Raw genomic sequence first — 20,827 nt, 5'->3', positions numbered from 1 at the left:
ATATATCAAGAGTTCTTGACCAAAAGCACCAAAATGAACAAAAATTATCTCACTTACCCCAGCAGCAGATTTTTATTCCCACATACACAATTTAACAGCAAATGACCATTGTACCCTCAACTCAATTAATGAATTACAAGAACTGCCACTCACTCTCTCTCTCCCCAGACGTCGACTGTCACTCTCTCTCTCTTTCTACTTCCGGCGCCGACTGACAGGGGTGACGTCGCCAACTTCCTCCATCGATCTTCTCCGATTCAACTCCCAATCTCCAAGCAAATCCAGCAGATGTTGATTGAGGTTCATTCATCGACGAGCTCGCCGACTTCCTCCATCAATCTTCTTCGATTCAACTTCCTATCTCAACCACCAGCTCCACGTCGACTTTTTCGCTGCAATAAGCTCGAATCGAATCTAATTCAGGCTGCTTCATTCTTCCAGACCATTCCAACGTTACCACTCACCAGCTCCACGCCGGCGTGTTCCCCAGATCCGACGCCGCTCGCCCGCTCCCTTGCTTCACTTGCAGCGTGACTCTTCGCAACTCCGACAAGGACTGGAGGTTCGGAGAGGTGAGAGAAGTCGGCGGCGAGCTCCAGAGGTGCTTCGATCCAGTGGTCTTGGTCGGGCTCTTGACTTGGGTGCCCAAATCAGTTTTTTTTTTTTTTTAAGTAATAGGGCAGAAGGAATGGAAAAAAAATTGAATGTCTGTTGGGGAGCAATAGGCGTCTATTGGAGGGCAATAGACGTTTTGAATTGATACAATCTCTTCATTTTTTTCTTTAATCGAAGTTTTATTTGTCTAATTTTATGAAGATTAGTTCCCATTCCGGCGACCGAAAATTCTATTGGGGGGCAATACATGGCTGATAAACGTCTATTGGGGGGCAATAGACCTCTATTACCTCTCTATTAGGGGGTAATAGATGTTTATTGGGCTCAAAAAGACCTTTCCGGTGAGATTTCCAGCAAATTCCGATGGGCGGAAGCCGGTGACCGGAATCCGACTGCCGGTGATCTGCTCCGGCGAAGTCTCCTATGGTGTCTCTCTCTTCTATTTTCTCTCTCTCACTCTCTCTCTAAGTAATAAAGGAGTGAGGGTAAAATGATATTAAAAAAAAATTAAAAAACAAAAACAAAAAACTTGTTAGGGAAGACCTCCTTAGAGTGTTTTGGGTAAGAGGGAATTAAAAAAACTTAATGGAGTAAGTGGAAAAAAAATCCTTAAAAATAGGGTAAATGGACAACCCCATATATCAAATACTTTTATTCCCCATAAATGTGGTCTAATATTGTCTTCATTGTCTTCCAATTACGGCCGGTAATTCAGTCAATATCACTAGTAAATGTGTTGCTCTGTATAAATCTGATTCTCAACATATAAAGGGAAATAAATCTGAAATAAAACTCAGTGCCTATCTACACCAAATTAAAAATAAATCCTCCAGGTTTTAACCAAAAGAGAAAACTAACCGAAAAGGACATATGATGGTGTCTAGCTACCCGCCCAACTTCTCTCGCTATAAAACTCCCATCACACTCTTTCATTCTCTCTCTAAAACATATCAAACTCTCTCCCTCTCTCTCTTGCTTCTCTGATAAGGACTCATAAATGGGTTCCTGGGTTCGTACCAGTCTTAGCTTCACTGCCATAGCTCTCCTCCATCTTCTTGTTCTTGTTTCTGGTCGGAAAGCAAATGGTGCAAGAAGACGCAGTGAGACGAGTGGTACCTGTGATTTCTTCAATGGGAGATGGGTCTTGGACGAGGCGTACCCACTCTACCATCCCAGCACGTGTCCGTTCATCGAGCGGGAGTTCAGTTGCGAGAAGAATGGCCGAGCTGACCAGGACTACACCAACTACAGATGGCAACCCCATGACTGTGACTTACAGAGGTACGTACCTACATTCCTCTCTTTCCTCTTCAACATTGTTTTTCTATTGCTACTGTATTATGGAAAAAATGGACTGAAAATTGTTGATACAAGTGAATGACTATGATGATGATTACAATTTACAAACTCTTATCAAAAGCTCACTGGGCCAGCTTTTTTTTTTTTTTTTTAGATGAATTTGAGTAGCTGAGCCAATTGATGAATGACATTTATTACTGACGATACTTAACTGTTAGGCAGAGAGTCAGAGGTAAAATACTACATTATTATCATATCATATAATAATATTAATTGGTAAAGTAATTATATCGTAACTTTTCCTAACCAACTTTTCATATTATAATTAATTTTGAATCCGAATTTCATTTTTCCAATTAAAATAATCATCTCATGGTTACGCACACGAAACATAGATCAATTAAAATAATCATTTCATTTATGTCATGCAAAAAAAAGTCACTAGAGCACTTTTTGTTTGTTGGTGCATGTTAGAATACATATATTATGTAGAGACTCCTGATATTATTTCGGGATGTTCTCTAGATTAGATACTTATTGTAATCAGAGGTTTAGGCTCAATGTCCTCCCCTCCCTTGTATTCGTTAGTTTCATTAATCAAGGGTTGAGGGCAGCAGCGCCAATCTTTTATTAAAAAAAATAATAATAAAGTTAACATTATTTCTTTATCCAAAAGGTATCAGACAAATTATGTACTTACTTGAAGATTTAATTAACTTAATAACCTTTGAATTCATAACTTTCTATAAGATATTAATCCACCCCTTGCGATTTCAATCAAGTTTTGGAAAACAAAATTCAATCAAGTTCTATTTTTACCTAATTGCGATTTCAATGACTTGGATTCTTCACAAGTTGAATAGTTTCTTTGGTTCTCTCATTTTACTAACAAAAAATAGTGCACTCGAATGAGTCTTTATAATTTGGTGAATAGAAATATAGAATGGACCCCCTTTTTTTTTGGGATGACTTATAGAATGGATCCCTTAGAATACGTTCACCCGTTGAGTTTGACCGGTCAAGACTATTTACTGTTTTTTTGCCTTGTATTTTCACTATTGAGGTTGGCTGGTCGGTCATTGTTCATAAAATGTCAAAAATAATCACTTTCGTAGTCAAGAAAAGTCTTAACCGGTCAAGCTCAACAAGTAGACCTGCTCTTAGTTTAGGTCTATGGACCCTTTGACTTATGTCGTCTCACCACATGATCGAAATGAATTTTATATAATTCATTCCTGGATTATTTGGAGACATCCTGTGTGAACTTAGCGCGCTTTGCAGATCTATGTTTTCTGTGTGCAAAAGAATAAAGTAATGCATCTTCCGCAATCATTTTGCTGAGAGATATAATGTTTGGCTGCATGGGAAAATGTCGGTGCTGGCAGCCTTTGGTTGGTGATGATACATCTTTGGTTTGTGAGCTTAGCTGTGATTGTGATGATTGATCGTGACATTAGATACCTACAGTAGAAACAGCATGTTATGCTCGAAAGAATCTATTAATTAGTCAAACCCATAAAGCTCATCACGGGGCTCTGCGGTGGTTGTCATATATTATCATGTGAGTAATGGCATTGCTCTCTATAGCCAAGCTACTTTTGATTCCCTGGGGGGAGGGAGGAGCTACACGTATTTTTTGTGTGCATTATGATGATGCATTGTTTGTACTTTCTAGGAATCCTATAGTTTCAAACTTGAGAGGTTTGTTATTCTCAAAAAAAAACTTGAGAGGTTTGTCAGGGGTTTTAGAGTGTGAGGTTAATAACTAACATTACATGAGTAATTCAAAAACAATTGAAATTATACCATTTAATTATACGCAGGATATTACCGTATTATATAAGCAATAAGTAAAGATTATTTTAAGCCAGCCAATATGGAGTTAAAATATCCAACCTTTCAATAGTTCACATTTTATAGTGTATGTAATCAATCATTGCTTTTATTTTTATTTTTATAACGATTGTGCAACACGTATGGTAGCTGAGTTCTAATTCCAAGAGATAAGGAATTCGTACCACCTATCATGAAGATCAGCCATATCCGCGGGTAGACTTTTACTTCCTAAGTTCCTATACACAATAGAGAGGGATGAAAGATGCATGATGTGATTGTGAGATGTGATACAATGTTTAAGCGCGGATTATAGAAGTTTAATTAGGGTAACATTTGTCTCACATCCACAATAATTCCGCCATCTTCCTCCTAGAATTCTAGAAACCCGCAAATCTATGTTACTGTTTGAGTATGTTGTGAACCAGCCTGGCAATACTGTCATTGACCTTTATAAAGGAATTGAAGTTGTTGTCATGGAGGTCCCTCCATTATGAATGATGATGATGATGGATTGATGGTTTAAATTTGCTTTCCCTCAGACTGTTCAACAGTAGTGGAAGTGGGCGTCAGACTCTAGCAACCATTAGGTCCATAATTGTTTTGGGACTGCTGGCTTTCTTTCTGCCTGACTTTACTATATATGCTGCTGCCTGCTGTTTTGGTCCTTTTTCTTTGGCCCAATTTGCTCTGCGCTGTAGGCTTGTTTAATATGGTCACTTTTTAGATGGCCCTTGACCTTAATGGTATTGTAGCTTTTCTGATTGTCTGGTACACAGTCATCTCACAACAAGCTTCCTCTATCTATTGCTATTAATAGATGACTTTCAGCTTCAATCTAGTAGTACTTCAAAGGTTTAGTTAATTGGCTGAGCTTTGTCTTAAGCTCTTCAAGTTAGTCTAAATGGTGAAAGAGAGTGGAGAATTGAAATAGAAGTAGAATGAAGTTAGGTTAGAAGTCCTAACAAACAAACAAAAATAAAACATTAGTTGTAATCTTTTTTTTATTTAATTATTGTTAAACTTAATGGATTCAACATTAACTTATAAGCTTCTTTTCAAATTGTCATCCTAATCATGTTCATAGAAGGAGTTGCAAACTCTTTTCTCCTTTTCTGATTCAATATTTTTATTTGACAATTTTTTCCTATCAAAGTCATCTTCTCTTTCAAGAATGAGAAAGTCACTTGCTCTTTCAAGAATGTTCTAGAGTAGTTAGTTTGAACTCTATGAAAATCCAAATCGAAATTCATTTTGAAAACTTTGCTTGTGCAGATTTGACGGCAAAGCATTTTTAGAAAAATTTAGAGGGAAAAGCTTCATGTTTGTTGGAGATTCATTGAGCCGGAATCAATGGCAATCGTTGACGTGCTTGCTTCACTCAGCTGTGCCAACATCAAAATACAATGTCACTAGAGAAGAAGATGTTTCTAATTTCGAGTTTACGGTATGCATAACTCATCCCATTTCTCATTCAGTCATTATTTTCTCCTTTATTCGTATAGTATTGTGAGCATAACAAATATCTGGTGATACAAATCAAAACTACGACAACACAACATATGAGATTGATAATTGAGTAATTTAATTACTTCATTCCCAACTTAATTGAATTGAAGTCGCATCATCCATTAAGATGAATGCCCTCCATTTCATCTTGATTGGCCACTTGCAAAGCAATGTGGAAGTCATTTTCCACACATAATTGATTAGGCCTATCCGGGGTCCAATTTTAAGTCTATTTCACATGAAATTTCATCTTCCTATTCTCTTTTGTCATGATCCACCGAGCATTAAACATGCATATGCATGTGGTCCTCTTCTTCTTTTATATTTTTGTGGTCAATAGCTAGAACATGAAATTGATTAGTGTATAATCAAATCTCAAATTATACTGCAGGATTATGGAGTCAAAGTGATGCTAGACCGCAATGTGTATCTAGTAGATACTGTTAGAGAAAACATTGGTAGGGTTTTGAAGCTTGATTCAATTGAGGGAGGCAAGTTGTGGAAGGGAATCGACACCCTCATCTTCAACACATGGCACTGGTGGAATCGCAGAGGACCTTCGCAACCGTTAGTATCTAAATTTGTATTAACTTATACAGGAGACGATAATAAAACTAAATACTATGATTTTGTAGATGGGATTTCATTGAAGTTGGAGGCAAGATTATGAAAGACATGGATCGGATGCTTGCTTTTGAGAAGGCACTCACAACTTGGGGTCAATGGGTGGATACAAACGTTGATCCTGCAAAAACTGAAGTTTTCTTCCAAGGGATTTCACCCTCCCATTACAAGTAAGATCCTTCTACTATAATCATCTTTAATAATAAGCATATAAGAATTAGATCTTTAAGCACCTGTTTGGGTCGATTTTACTACGGTTGATAAGATCTCTTAATTTTCTCTGCTGTCTTAATTTCAGTGGGACTGATTGGGGTGAGCCAAAAGCAAGGACTTGCGAGGGGCAGAAGGAGCCTTTGTTGGGGTCGACCTACCCAGGAGGGTTGCCACCAGCTCTGGGTGTGCTGAAGAATGCTTTAAGCAAAATCACAAAGCCTGTGACATTGCTGGACATAACAAACCTCTCCCTCCTTCGTAAAGATGGCCACCCTTCAATTTATGGGTTGGGAGGCCGCACAGGGATGGATTGTAGTCATTGGTGTCTTTGCGGAGTCCCAGATACTTGGAACGAGATTCTTTACAATTTTCTTCTTTGAAGTACATTACTCAGTGTACACCATGGAAGGAAATATAGGTGATCACAGTTGAAATAGTTCTTAGAAAATCAACAAGATTAAAAATGATAGGATCCTTTACAAGATTCTTCTTAGGACCCATTGTTAAGATTACCTAGCTAGTTAGCTCGGAACAAAAAAGTTGGGATGGATTCAAGGTTTTCTTTTTCTTCCGAGTAAACCAATTTGAACGGGTATCATCACTAATTAATAAAAACTTTTTCAGTTGTAAAAGAAGGAAGTGAGCTAAGATGCAAGACTTTAACCTCAACCTATTCATCTCATCATTCAAACGAGACATGTGAATTTATGCATCAAAATCGAGTGTCGGGTTATATTAAATATTCTACAATTCGGTTAAAATGTTGTTACTTAGACGATGAAATTTAAAAAAAAAAAATTGAATGTTGAAGTGCAATGCGAAAATGATATCCTATAGATATAGAGAGGGGAATGCGTGTACTACTTATAAGTAAAGTCGTACAAAAATCTTTGGACTCTCTGCATAACATAGATCACTAAGGCCCAAGTAATTGTCGAGCAGAAAGTAGAGGCGTACAAAACTGTGTTTCACATATTGCTGCCGACATGTTATTCTTCATATCATTTCTTCTAACTTATCTATCATGTACTGTTTATTAGTGGCCAGCTAATCAATTTCTTCATATATTAGGCTTGTAAGTCATTTCTTAGAAACAAAAAAGATACTAAAAATAAAAAATTTGTTGGATAAAAATGATGAGAAACTATGCTTTACGCCAGAGATAGCTGGCCTGGAAAGCGTCCACACCACAGCTAGCTAGGCTACACCAATAGAAAATGACAAGTATTGTGTCCTCCCGTGGCTAAGGAAATTAAAGCGTGACTTTGTCTCCAAGCTAGGTGATCCATCACAAACGAATGCAAACAAAGAGCTACCTAACAAAACACAGGCCGACCTTACACAATGTTGGAGTCTTCCACCCCAGCTATCTGATGCTACCTTTTCTAATCGCTTTCCCACCACACAATATAATCCAAGGAACTAGATAGTCGGTTATAACAGACCCAGTTTTTAATTTCTCGGGCAAATATGGGAAAGGTGCTGCATGGCTTCGGCTTATTTGCTTGCATTGCTGTTCTCCTAGCATTGTGCCTTCTTCTAATTCTTCATGATGGTAAGTATTGCTGTGGAAGAGTGCAGAAGAAGCAGGTGAATGAGTCGCAGTCAATAGGCGGAAGCAGTAACTTGTTTGAAGGGAGTTGGGTTCATGATGATACGTATCCGCTCTACGATACTTTTTCCAGCTGCCCTTTTGTTGAGAAAGAGTTTGACTGTCGGAAAAATGGAAGGCCGGACAGTCAGTATCTCAAACTTAGATGGAAGCCAGACACTTGTGCTTTGCCAAGGTAAGTGCGTGTATACCAAGGATTATTCTCTTTCTCCGTCTCTCTATAGTTCAACGTAGAGAGATGAATTAGGATTATAAGTTAGGAGTTCGGTCAACTCTATATTCGCGCTTTAGCTTGCTAACCACTGTAATGGTAATGATTTAACTAATGGCATAGAACATTGCAATTAGATTTTCATTTTTGCATTATAAAAATGGTGCAGATTCAATGGTATGGACATGTTGAGGAGGCTGAAAGGGAAGAAGATACTATTCGTAGGGGACTCTCTAATCCTCAACCAATGGCAGTCACTAACATGCATGCTGCATTCTGCAGTGCCCAAAACAAACTACACCTTAACTAGGAAAGGAGACCTCTCTACCTTTTCTTTACCTGTGAGTTTTTCAATCTGATAATCAATCAAAACTGATGATATAATATATAATATATCTATATATACACTTCAACTCTCCTTTAACCACTGGAACTGAATCATCTGCAGGAATTTGAAGTTTCTATTATGATGTCTCGCAATGCATTTCTGGTGGATCTAGTGAAAACAAGGACAGGCGGCAGCATGGTTCTAAAGCTTGACTCCATTGAAAACGGAAATGCATGGAAAGGATACGACATGCTTATCTTCAATACTTGGCATTGGTGGCTCCATAAAGGAAGCAAACAACCGTAAGACCCCGAAATGATATTTGGCAAGAGAATATCTCGTGCATTATATGTTGGCATAATTGCCAAAATAATCTCTAAATTTGGCGATAATTGTTCATTTATACCCCTAACTTGCAATTGTAAAAATTAACACCATGAACTTGGCGAAAACTGCCGTTTTGCACTCCATTTGTCAAATTCAACATTTTCATTCAAATATGAGGGGTAACATGGTCATTTTATATTTATTTCTTTTAACAATAAAAATATGGTGGTGCTATTCGCACACACATTTTCTCTATTCACACACCCCCTCTATTTATCTATTACTTAAAAATTTTTTTTTTACAAATTACCCTAACTACCCTCCCTTGCAATTTTGTTTGTTTGTTTTTTTTTTTTTTTCTATATGACAAGTCAATCATCCTCAAATCCTAAATCCTTATTTTTCTGCAGACACAGAGAACTTCAAAACTCTTTACGAATTTCTTTTTTCTTTTCCATCCAAAATTTCTCTAGCATATATAGTCATTCTATCTCTCTAACGTGATGCTTTAAAGTTTAATTATGGCAGAATAAGCCACTTTAGACCCATCTTTGGAAAAAGAATTTACATCGGATTTGCAATTGAGACATGGAAGAAAAATATGAATTTAGTGATTATTCGAGCCCCTTTGAATCTATCATTCCTGGTAAGATTCTAACTGAAATTATTTAGTGTATTTCAATCCATCGCTCTCCGCTAAAAAGATCAATTTCTCAGTAATTTGATGGATTAGGAGCTTTAAATTTGTGCATTATGTTCATCTTAGCTTTATTTTGGTATGGCTTGCTTGCTAATTATGGTTTAATTTTGACTTGAGTTGATTGATAATTTTGAAATTATTGACGCTTTGATTTCGTTTTGACTTTTGTCATATCATCACTCTACAAAATGCTTTATGTCACTGGGAATGGTATCTTGAATCAACATTACTTAATCAGATATGAGAGGTTTTCGATCTCATTTAGTTTATGTGATATGCTTATATCTTTCTTCAGTTTTCTATAGCAGATATGATGACATACCTAAATCCCCAAACTCAGTTACATCGTGTTTTTCATCTGAGCCCTAAACTTTGCCACACTAATTGCAGAACTTTTGACAAATTGCACTTCGTCCTGCCCATCATTTTTTTTTTTATTAATTTCAGTTTACCCCCCTGAGGTTTAGGGGTGTCATCATTTCACCCCCTCTACTTTTAATTTTGAATTTTTACCCCCTAAACTTTCCAATTTCAATCAGTCATGTCCAATTTCTACAATTCCGTCAAAATTGGACGATAAGTTTGACTTTTGAGGGCTAAAATGGTCATTTCAACATAAAAAAATTTAAAAAAATAAAAATAATAATAAAATAAAAAAATTAAAAAAAAATTCTGTTTTTTAGTTTTTTATTTTTATTTTTTTGTTCTGTTTCTTTGTTATATTTATTTATTTATTTATTTATTTTATATTATTTTGTCTTCAACCTATACACCACAAGTTATAATAGGTTTATAAAAACAAAAAAATACTCTAGGTAGTTGAAAGCCGCTCGCTGGTCTACGATATCTGTGACATATCTCCGATAAAGTGAAGAATTTAGGATATATCCCCAATAAAGTGAAGAAATATTTGTAAAAAAATAATTTTACACTTTATCTGTAAATAAATATCTGTAAAAAATGATTTTACACAAATATTTCTTCACTTTATTGGGGATATATAGATATTTACAGATAAAGTGTAAAATCATTTTTTACAGATATTTCTTCACTTTATTGGGGATATATCATAAAATTCTTCAATTTATTGGAGATATATCACAAATATCGTAGACTAAAAATGATTTTACATAGCTATTTCTTCACTTTATTGGGGATATACAGATATTTATTTACAGATAAAGTGTAAAATTATTTTTTACAAATATTTCTTTACTTTATTGGGGATATATCCTAAAATTCTTCACTTTATCAGATATATATCACAAATATCGTAGACCAGCGAGCGACTTTCAACCACCTAAAGTATTTTTTTTGTTTTTATAAACCTATTATAACTTGTGGCGTATAGGTTGAAGAAAAAAAAACTAAAAAACAGAAAGAAAAAAAAATTAATTTTTTAATTTTTTTATGTTGAAATGACCATTTTAGCCCTCAAAAGTCAAACTTAACGTCCAATTTGGACGGAATAGTAGAAATTGGACACGGCTGATTGAAATTGGAAAGTTTAGGGGGTAAAAATTCAAAATTGAAAGTAGAGGAGGTGAAATGATGACACCCGCAAACTTCAGGGGGGTAAACTGAAATTAATCCTTTTTTTTTTCTCTTCTAATCAGCAATGACATTCACGAGAAAAATTGGTTTATTATATAATGATGTTTAATTCATGATTGACTTGCCAAATAGAAAAAAGAAAAAAGAAAAAGAAACATAATTACAAGAGAGGGTAGTTAGGGTAATTTGTAAAAAAAAAATTGTATTAAAGTAATGGAAAAATAGAAAGGGTGTGTGAATAGAGAAAATGGGTGTGCAAATAGCACCACCCTAAAAATAAATGAAAAAAAATTCTTTAGATAGAGATTCATGCCTTCCCATCTACTTATTTATTTATTTTTCGTGTACAATTCTATCTACTTATTTACTCATTTATTCATGACTTCTTCTTCTTCTTCTTTTTCGCAAAATTATGCCTACATTTTATTATTTCAATAAGAGAAATTAATTGGAGATATAAAAAGTTTAGCACTAATTCGAATTGATGAACTACTTTTTTTTAGTTTATAAAGATTGTCTTTTATAAGTGCAAAAAAAAAAGTAGTTCATCAATTCGGTTCAATGCTAAATTTTTATTTCTTCACTTAATTTTCTTACTGAAATAATAAAATGTAAACATAATTTTGCAAAAAAAAAAAGGTCATGAATGAATGAGTAAATAAGTAGATAGAATTGTACAAGAAAAAAAATAAATAAATAGATGGAAGGGCATGAATCTCCCTCTAATGATTGTTCTTCATTTATTTGTATTATTTTTAAAAATTACAATAAAAATATATAAAAAGACCATATTAGCTCTCATATTTGGATGAAAAATGTTGAATTTGTTGGAGAGGGTGCAAATCAGCGGTTTCTTCAAGAGGTTAATTCTCACAATTGTAAGTTAGGAGTGCAGTGGCGGATCTAGGATTTGAAAATAGGGAAGGCTACATATTTATGTGTCCCTTTGGGCGAAGCCTAAATTTTTTTTTTTAGTACAATAATGCACAGGTGTGCGAATGCAAGAGTGGGGAGATAAGAACTTGAGAGTTCAAGTGTTCAAAGATTGAATTTAGTCCGTAATTTAGGCATTTTTGCGAAGAAGAAGAATAAGAATTTGTGATGGACGAAGAGAATGGAAGAGCCAGAGAGGAGTTTAACTTCGATAATTTGAGAGTTCGGGTGGCTTCGTTAAACAAACATACATATAAATAAAAAATATACATCATATATATAGTTTTTTTTTTCAACCCAAAAGTTTGTTCTGAATATAAAGCCATGGATAGGACGAAATAGTTAGCAAATAAACTCAAGTCCAATCTGCAAAGTTAACTCTATAAACTTGAATTGATTACTCGACATTCGAATGAGGCCGAGATATTGAGATAGCACAACAATTGATAAAATGATAAGTATTGAAATCAATTAAACCCACAACAATTGCACAGCAGAAAGAAGACCCATTGATCGACCTTGATAAGTTTTGAAATCAATTAAACCCACTTACCCACGTCAATTAAACATTTAAACCCACATCAATTAAAGTATACATCTAATTTTTTTTTTAAACCTAAAAATCTCGGACGGGCTCCAGCCCGCCCAGGCTTCTACTTGGATCCGCCCATGTAGGAGTGTAAATTGACTATTATTGTCAAATCTAGGGGGTATTTTGTTAATTTTGCCTTATATGTTTCACACTTTCACGTACACTGTGATGAATGACTTAATTCATGTACGATATGTTTTATCGTGTCTGACTGATTACCATAAAATATTGTTGACTCTGATGATGAATAACAGGCTTACAATAGTGTATCTTGATATAAATGTATCAAGAACACCAATTCTTTTTTATCTCCCCAACCACTGAAATCTCAGCACTGAAATCTCAGGACCGAATCTGTATTAATATATTGTCTCATGATTCATCAGATGGGACTACATTGTCTCAGGAGGTAAGATACGCCAGGATATGGATCGCTTGGCAGCTTTTAGGGAGGGATTAACTACTTGGTCCAAATGGGTGGACTCTAATGTTGATGCTAAAACTACCAAAGTTTTCTTTCAAGGCATTTCTCCATCACATTACAAGTACGTCCTAATAATCTCTTTTACCCTGTTGGTTATTGCACTAAAGTTTTTCTTTCAATTATTTTTTTTTCCTATCACATTATTTCTTGGTTGATGTTCTCCGTAAATTTGAAAGTGATTTTTATTTTATTTTCTTACATGCATGTTATTGTTGGAGTAGTGGAAAAGAATGGAACGACACTGATTCGGCAACTTGCAGTGGACAAACTCAACCTATAAGTGGTTCAACTTACCCCGGAGGTTCACCACCAGCAACAACTGTGGTCAACCAAGTGTTGGCCAAAATGTCGTCTCCAGCAACTTTGCTGGACATAACGTTACTGTCGCAGTTGAGAAAAGACGGGCACCCATCTGTATATGGTTTCGGTGGGAAAGCGGGAAATGATTGTAGTCACTGGTGCCTTAGTGGTGTCCCTGATACCTGGAATGAACTATTATATGCTACTCTTGTGACTACTGACCAAAGGAGCTAGCTAGGTGCCTAGGTAATACAATAAGGATCCAGATCATGGGATACATTATTCTTTAGACATTCTTGTTACCATGTCATTTATCCTGTCACTTAATGGTATGCAGACATCATACACAACAATTAGTGTATGCATCAAGGAAGAGTAAGCATCCGTGTAAAATAATGCATCTTAATATGGCCCATGACATAGATGTTTAATCACAATGAATTATTAGGACACCATAAGTAACTATTATTATGGTGAGGGATATGAAACTGAAGGCGGAAACTGTCTTTGTTAGAGAACGTTAATGAAATGAATGAAATGGAAGCAATGTTATTTTTTTTTTTTTTGAACAAATGGAAGCAATGTTGATCAACAATAGTAGATCTTCGTTAATGTAAGTAAAAGTTTGTCATAAATGGATATCTAAAAATAATTGAATTTATAATGTACCATTTGTTTCTGCATCTCTTATTTTTTGTGAGCTATTGATTACTTTAAGAAACCTTATTTTGTAATGCAAGGCTAACAACAAAAGAAAATAGAATATGTAATCTAATAATAATAAAAAGACTTCTAGAGAAACCCTAAAGCCGGAAGTACTCCACTTTGCAAATTGTTCTCGTCCGGGCTGGCCTCTGGCCTCGCCGCAGTCATGGAGTTTGCTGCCGGACGGGAGATCGATATCTACTGCCCATGGGACTCTGTCGGAGGGATTTTCTCGGATTTTGTCAGATTTTCGACTGGGATGGTGGCAAAGGCGGTGGTCGTGCTGTACAGGCCGGTAATTGAGGCCCGCTGATGATTTCTTGGATTGACGGTACCATAGGTCTCGATCGATGGCAGTGTGGGGGGTTGCGAGGCCTAGATCGGGGATGGTGTTCCGTGGTGATGCAGGTTGCGGCGGTGTGGCTCAAGACGGTTTGGATCACCGGGATGAGATGGCGTGGCGGTGCAGATGGTAACAACGTGGGTTTGACTGAACTCAGCCAGACTGTGACGTACGATAGGGGTGATGGGAGGAGACGGTGGACTGGTCCCAACCAGGATGATGGGCCTAGAGTGATCTCCATGGTGACTACCCTATTGGGCCTCGAGTTTTTGGGCTGGGGTTTTGCCCTAGTCCATTGTTAGCTAGGGTTTAGGCCTTTGGCCCAACCCTATATTTTTAGTTTTTTTTGTCTAATTACAATAATTTTCCTTGTATTAGAAACCTAGATCTCTAGCGCCTCTGGCGTAATATGGAGGATCCCCGCTACCTCTACGTATTATAATGTATAATGAGTATATCTATTTCTATGTATCACTGTGGGTACTACCACTATCTTAGTGTCTGTGTATGTCCTTAGATGGCTATGGAAGGGTATGTAACTGCCTATTCTGGCTTGTGATGAATATATTATTTCGCTCCAGGGGCTTTGACTAAAAATAACAAAAGAAAATAGAAACAATAGAATGGGAAATTTCACTGAATTAATTTTAGAAAAGATGAAAATTATAATTTGACGTAGATTGCTAAATCATGTGATTTAAGATGCATGATGGTGCAAACATAGTCTCCCTGCAATATATAGTCAAACAAAATTTAGACTTTTTCCACTCGAGTAGTGCTACATACACCAAAAAGTTATACAAAAATCTAATACCAAATGATGTGGCATCCTAAGTGGCATTTGCCAAGTCATCGATTACCTTCAATTGAATAATTTCCAACATATCTAATTATTTCATTTTCAAGTAAACCCGTAAAAAATAAAATAAAATAACTTCCTTATCACCGATCATGCTTGCAGTTCCCCAATATTGGGCTAACAGCCTAACATAGACAAGAGTACAACAATACCAAACAACTTCATTGGTAATGCATCCCTTTTTTGTAAATCATTTGAATAGCTTAGTTGCAGTTGCTCTAGAAAAAAAAAAAAAACAAACAAACAAAACAAATATAGATATAGAGAGAAAGAGAGGAAGAGAGAGGTGTAGAGAAACAAAAAGAAGAAGAGTAGCAAGCAACAAAATCATGATCACGCGGCATGCTTCGATCAGTAATCGATTTGATATCATCATCACAGCCTCGAGATCGAACTCAACCATTTCCAAGATTTGCAACAAAAACATGATCCAATCCCTTAACACAATAAAAGCAAATGTTTAAGTCATGAAAGTTAACTATACAACCTGATTCACAGTTGTATCCTGCACCTAATTAACTAGCATAGTGTCACTCGGAAGAGATGATGGATATGGGATTAATTAGAACGAAACTAAAAAGATTGATCAAAAGACTCGCTTAATTCTCCAACTTCTAAATATACAAACAAAACAAACACAGAAATTGCACCACTGGCCGAATTTCTTTGATGGGATATTGGAGTTGTCTCAAAGCACGCCATGATTTGCAAACAGTGGCATGAGGCTAACGAGCGAGGTGAAATTGAATCCGATGATCTCCCTCCCTGTCAAGATACTATCAATTAAGGCTTCCAATGAAAACCCTATAGGCAGAGTGCCTTTGATCTCAGATTCTCATTGTGTTTGCAGAAAATCAAAATCATTTTTTTATTTTAATTGTTAATTTTTATTTTAAATAAAAAAGAATTTAATAGAAAGATATGCTGGAAATTATTAGGACTAAGATGATGATATGACATATGCCACATCATTTGATATATGTTTTTTGTATAATTTTTTGGTGTCTTAAGCATTTTCCTTTTAATATGTGTTGATTGACAGATTCAGTTACTTTGATATTTCTTTATCCGATAATTACAATTAAGATTGTAAGCTGACAAAAGAAAAAAAATCTATGTGCAAAGGAAAGAATTTCTTAAAAGGAAAATAATATATATTAAATCCTTGGAAATTAAATATGATGTATGAAAATTAAACTTTATACCTACTTAATTAGAAAACCTGATGAAAACGCTCATAGGAAAAAAAATGGCATTAATCGTCTCCAAGCGATGTACCAAATGAAACAATAACACCTTTACCAACTCAGGTGAAAACTGATATTACATATAAGCCTAAGAAACGTTGGTTTTGATCTTATACTGTCCATCTGCACTGCGTTTCTGTATCAGCAATATGGGGAAAATGTTGAATGGCTTTGGCCTATTTGTTTATGCTGTTCTAATACCAATCTTATTGCTTCTTGAACATGAAAACCAATATTGCTTTGCAGGAGTACTAGAGAAGAAGAACAATGAGTCGCAAATCGGCACCAAATGCGACTTGTTTGATGGGAGTTGGGTTTACGATGATACATATCCACTCTACGACACATCCAGCTGCCCTTTTATTGACAGAGAGTTCGACTGTCAGAAAAATGGTCGCCCGGATAATCAATATCTCAAGTATAGATGGAAGCCTAAGGGTTGTGCATTGCCCAGGTACAAAAGTTTAGTACGTGTTTTCATTTTCATCTCTAGATCTCCCCTCGAAGACTATTTACAAAAAGTCCAACTCAGTCAAATTTTATTATTTACCTAAACATTGGATTCATTTATTTGTTTGACGTACAATTATACACCTTGAAACACAATCAATTTAGCAGATCTTTATAAAGGTGATGATCGAGTCGATCGAGACCTGCTAAATGTTTCATGTCATTGGAAAACGTTTAATGTATTGAAATGAAAAATAATTTCATATTATATTTGCCCATGTTGGCTCAAAGGTAACTCCTGAAATCATCGAAAACCTTCAGACATTAGGTTTGTACGTAAGGATCACCCCTATAAATCCATTCAAATAGAAAATTCATTTGGTTATCTAAACTGTATGTTCAGTTAGGTATACAGTGTCTCAGATAAAACCGAAATGATTAATATGTATGATACTCAAATAAATAAAAAAGAATTTTTACAATGATTCTAATTCACTAAATTACATGCTAAACAGGGTAAGCCAAAAATAAAATAAAATTGAACGTCCTTTCTAGACCGGGCATGTACATATGCATTTTGATTATGTATTGTTAGAGCTCGTTGGATGATGTCCTCCTTAAAGCCAGTATGTACATTATGCATTATATGTATTTATTAGTTTAGACAGTCGTATTTTGTAATATATGGTACGTGCAGATTCAATGGTCAGGCCTTCTTGAGGAGATTAAAGGGGAAGAAGATATTATTCGTAGGGGACTCTCTGAGCTATAACCAGTACGTGGCAGTCACTAACATGTATGCTGCATTCTGCAGTACCCAAAGCCAAATATACTTCATCCAGTAAAGGAGATTTCTATACGTTTCTTTTGCCAGTGAGTACGTTTTTCTGGTCATTCGATACCTTCTTTTTTTTTTTTTTTAACAAACATTAGATACCTTCTAACAACGATGTACGTTAGGGAATTTAGGGCATAAGACGAACGGATTATAAATATTAGGTCCGAGCCTGAGACATTTAGGCTTGAGGCGAATCATTTATACCGAGTACTACAAAGACCAAACTAATTAAACAATGAATTATTGGATTTTGCATGCAGGAATATGAAGTTTCTGTGATGTTTTCTCGCAATAAGTTTCTAGTGGATCTGGTCCAAACAAAGGAGGGCATGGTTCTAAACCTTGACTCTATTGAAGGAGGAAAGTTGTGGAAAGGATACGACATGCTAATCTTCAATACCTGGCATTGGTGGCTCCATACGGGACGCGATCAACCGTGAGATATACATAAACCTCAAAATGCATACACAAATTTATATCTAAAAACAAATCTTGCGTATTTCTATATATTGATTGTGACATATTATTAGTTTCAGATGGAAGTACATTGAATCGGGAGGCAAGATACTGAAGGATATGGATCGTCTGGCTGCGTTTAGAGAGGGATTAACTAGTTGGTCCAAATGGGTCGATTCTAACGTTGGCAACACCAAAGTTTTCTTTCAGGGCATCTCTCCAACTCATTTCAAGTATGTTCTCATCATTTCTTTTGTCATTCGATCAATCGTTTGAAATGTCAAACCGCCTCCTAGAGTTAATTGCCATTTTATTTTTACCAATTTCTTCCTGAACGTTTTATTAACTACAAATATCTTTTTCTTATTCATCGGTTTTATACAATTTCATCCAAAGTTGAATGGAAAAATATCATGTTGCCTCTCGTGTGCTAAAGTATGGGACACTTGTATGACATTTCCATCTTTTCTTTTTCTAGTCCGGAGCTTAGCACAGTCTGAAAAGACAACTTGACTCATTTTTGTAGCTCTCTTTTGAACTGTGGTATTGCATTCAATAGTCTTATTTTTGTTATGTTAATCACTTAGCGTGACAGATCATTACCAACTTCGTATTGTCTTTCACATTAATTTTCGTGGTGTTTTCTCCAAATATTAATTAATAATAGTAATAGTAAGACACTTTTGTAAGCCTCAAAATTTGGGATTTTGAACATTGATCAATTGCGTAGGTCGTTTTCTCCTTGTAAAGCAAAGTAATAACTTGTTTCTTTGCTATTTTGTTGGAGCAGTGGAGAGGAATGGGGAGGGCAAAAATCAGCAAACTGCATAGGACAAACTCAACCTGTTAATGGTTCAACATATCCCGGAGGTTTACCACCACCGGCAGCGGTGGTCCATGAAGTATTGAACAAAATGTCACAGCCAGTAACTCTGTTGGACATAACGTTACTATCCCAACTGAGAAAAGATGGTCACCCATCTCTATATGGCATAGTTGGCAAAAAGGGAAATGACTGTAGCCATTGGTGTCTTGCTGGTGTTCCGGACACATGGAATGAACTATTCTATGCAATTCTTGTGACTACTTAATCATGAATTAGAGGATGAGATACAAATTACAATAAAGATAATGAGTATTCTTCTGCAATTATCAAATCTCTTGCATTAATTTTTAAGCGGTTCAGTACGTACTTTTTCCTGTCTAATTGATGTAACTTTAGTTTTGTGGCTTGTCCTAATAAAAAAAAAAAAGTTTTATGATCACTGTATGAGGTAATCAGGCTCGTCCTTTACCAAAAGAAACAAACAATGCTTCTTAACATTAAAACAAGCAATATGATGTGCCCCTCTATTATCTTCTCTTGGTGCAAGCATGCATGGTTGATCTCAGAAACATGCAATTGAGTCATAAAACTCTGTTCTCAACTTCACATCAACAATAACACCCTCAGCCAGTGGGGTAGCCAGAATTTGTAATAAGAGCGGTCAAAAATATAGTTTCGACTTTCAAGTTAGGGTTTGCATTTGACTGAAAAATTTATACTCAATAAAAAAATATAAAAAAAGAAGAAAAATCTTAATTTCTTTACAAATGTGACTTAAATTTATAACACATAGAGGTTTTATTGAAAAACTAGATAAGAAAATCATGAAAAGCGAACGAAATAGGAAGAGTTAATTAGAGAAGTCAACAAGGAGTTTACAAGCATTTTGTATTGGGTGGTGATATAAAATTAATAATTATATTCGCCCCCTTTAGTGAATTAATCGTTCACTCCCTCCCTCGTAAGTCACAATCTAAGTGAAAATATTGTTACGGAAAGTTTTGGTTAAAGTTTGGACGTATAGATTCTTCTTTTTATATAGTATAGATTAATTTCACTAATTGATAATTATTTCGAAAAAGAGATCCATCTTCATTTTCAACACCAATAAAATAGGACAGAACTAGGGTTGGAGAGAGTTAACGAAAGTTGTCAGCCTGTCCGGCGGCGCCCCCGCATCGGCTGTGGATCCCTGCTTCATCGACGAGTGGCGGGTGTTGCCGGACGGGGTCTTGGGATCTCAGGGGTCCTACTCTGCTCTTCGTTTTGCTGGTCAAGGTTGGGTACTTTTCTTCGTTTCTTTCAGGTTGCGTAGTCGGTGTGGAGGACGAATGGGTGGCGGTCGGCGTGGAGAAAGTGGTCAGAGGCCAGATCATGGCGGCGGTATACCATGGATCGTATGGCGCTGACTTCTAATCTACGGTGGGTCGCTAGACGGAGATGGCAACTGTGGTGGATCTGGGCTTTCAAGGTGGTGGGCATGGCAAAGGCAAGGCACAGTGAGTCTTTCATCGATTCCTTGGTGATAGATTTGGTGTGGTTTGCTGTATGGTTTAGGCACCTTCGACTCGGGGAGCTCGAAGACATGGGGCTGCGGTGGTGGCCTGCCGGTGGGTCACCTGACGACAAGGGTGAGGAGTACTGTGGTGGCGACTATTTTCTTTTGGTTAGAGTCTTATTTTTAGTTAGGTTGTTGGTTAGGTTACTTTGGTCAATAGTTGGTCCCTACTCGTTTGAGCTAGGGTTGGGTCAAATTGATGTGCCATGGATGTGGTGTCTTTCTTGGGGATGAGTTGGTTTAATTTCGGTTTTATCTTATGGTCAATGTGCTAACAAGCGATCCTTGCACATGGTCTGGTTTCATTGGGACGCGGTGTGGAAGAGGGCGCTGGTTTCTCTGGCGGTTGTCTATGGGGTGTTATCGAGTTTCTCGGGGTTATCTGTTTTGGCTCATGGATGTCATTCTTGA

General features: G+C 36.3%; 2 protein-coding genes and 1 pseudogene across 3 annotated transcripts; all 3 read left to right on the top strand.

The window, feature by feature from the left end:
- Positions 1-1,566: 1,566 nt before the first annotated feature.
- Positions 1,567-6,725, top strand: LOC112166450 (protein trichome birefringence-like 41). The gene is made up of 5 exons (XM_024303294.2): positions 1,567-1,896; positions 5,023-5,194; positions 5,648-5,823; positions 5,892-6,050; positions 6,179-6,725. The coding sequence occupies exons 1-5, from the start codon at positions 1,613-1,615 to the stop codon at positions 6,471-6,473; spliced, it is 1,086 nt and encodes a 361-aa protein (XP_024159062.1). The 5' UTR covers positions 1,567-1,612; the 3' UTR covers positions 6,474-6,725.
- Positions 6,726-7,459: 734 nt separating this feature from the next.
- On the top strand, positions 7,460-13,694 carry LOC112168053 (protein trichome birefringence-like 41). Of its 2 annotated transcripts, none has more exons than XM_040506925.1 (5): positions 7,460-7,880; positions 8,086-8,257; positions 8,365-8,546; positions 9,100-9,217; positions 12,605-12,640. In XM_040506925.1, the coding sequence occupies exons 1-5, from the start codon at positions 7,564-7,566 to the stop codon at positions 12,623-12,625; spliced, it is 810 nt and encodes a 269-aa protein (XP_040362859.1). In that variant the 5' UTR covers positions 7,460-7,563; the 3' UTR covers positions 12,626-12,640. The 2 variants fall into 2 exon arrangements, with proteins under 2 accessions (XP_040362859.1, XP_024160935.1); XM_024305167.2 differs by lacking the exons at positions 9,100-9,217; positions 12,605-12,640 and adding exons at positions 12,737-12,895; positions 13,056-13,694 and having other exon boundaries at positions 7,476-7,880.
- A 311-nt stretch (positions 13,695-14,005) lies between these two features.
- Positions 14,006-19,123, top strand: LOC112203460 (annotated as a pseudogene).
- Positions 19,124-20,827: the final 1,704 nt, after the last annotated feature.

This window comes from Rosa chinensis, chromosome 5 (genome assembly GCF_002994745.2).
Source record: "Rosa chinensis cultivar Old Blush chromosome 5, RchiOBHm-V2, whole genome shotgun sequence".
Classification (NCBI taxonomy): domain Eukaryota; kingdom Viridiplantae; phylum Streptophyta; class Magnoliopsida; order Rosales; family Rosaceae; genus Rosa; species Rosa chinensis.
This window is presented reverse-complemented; position numbering and strand designations above follow the sequence as displayed.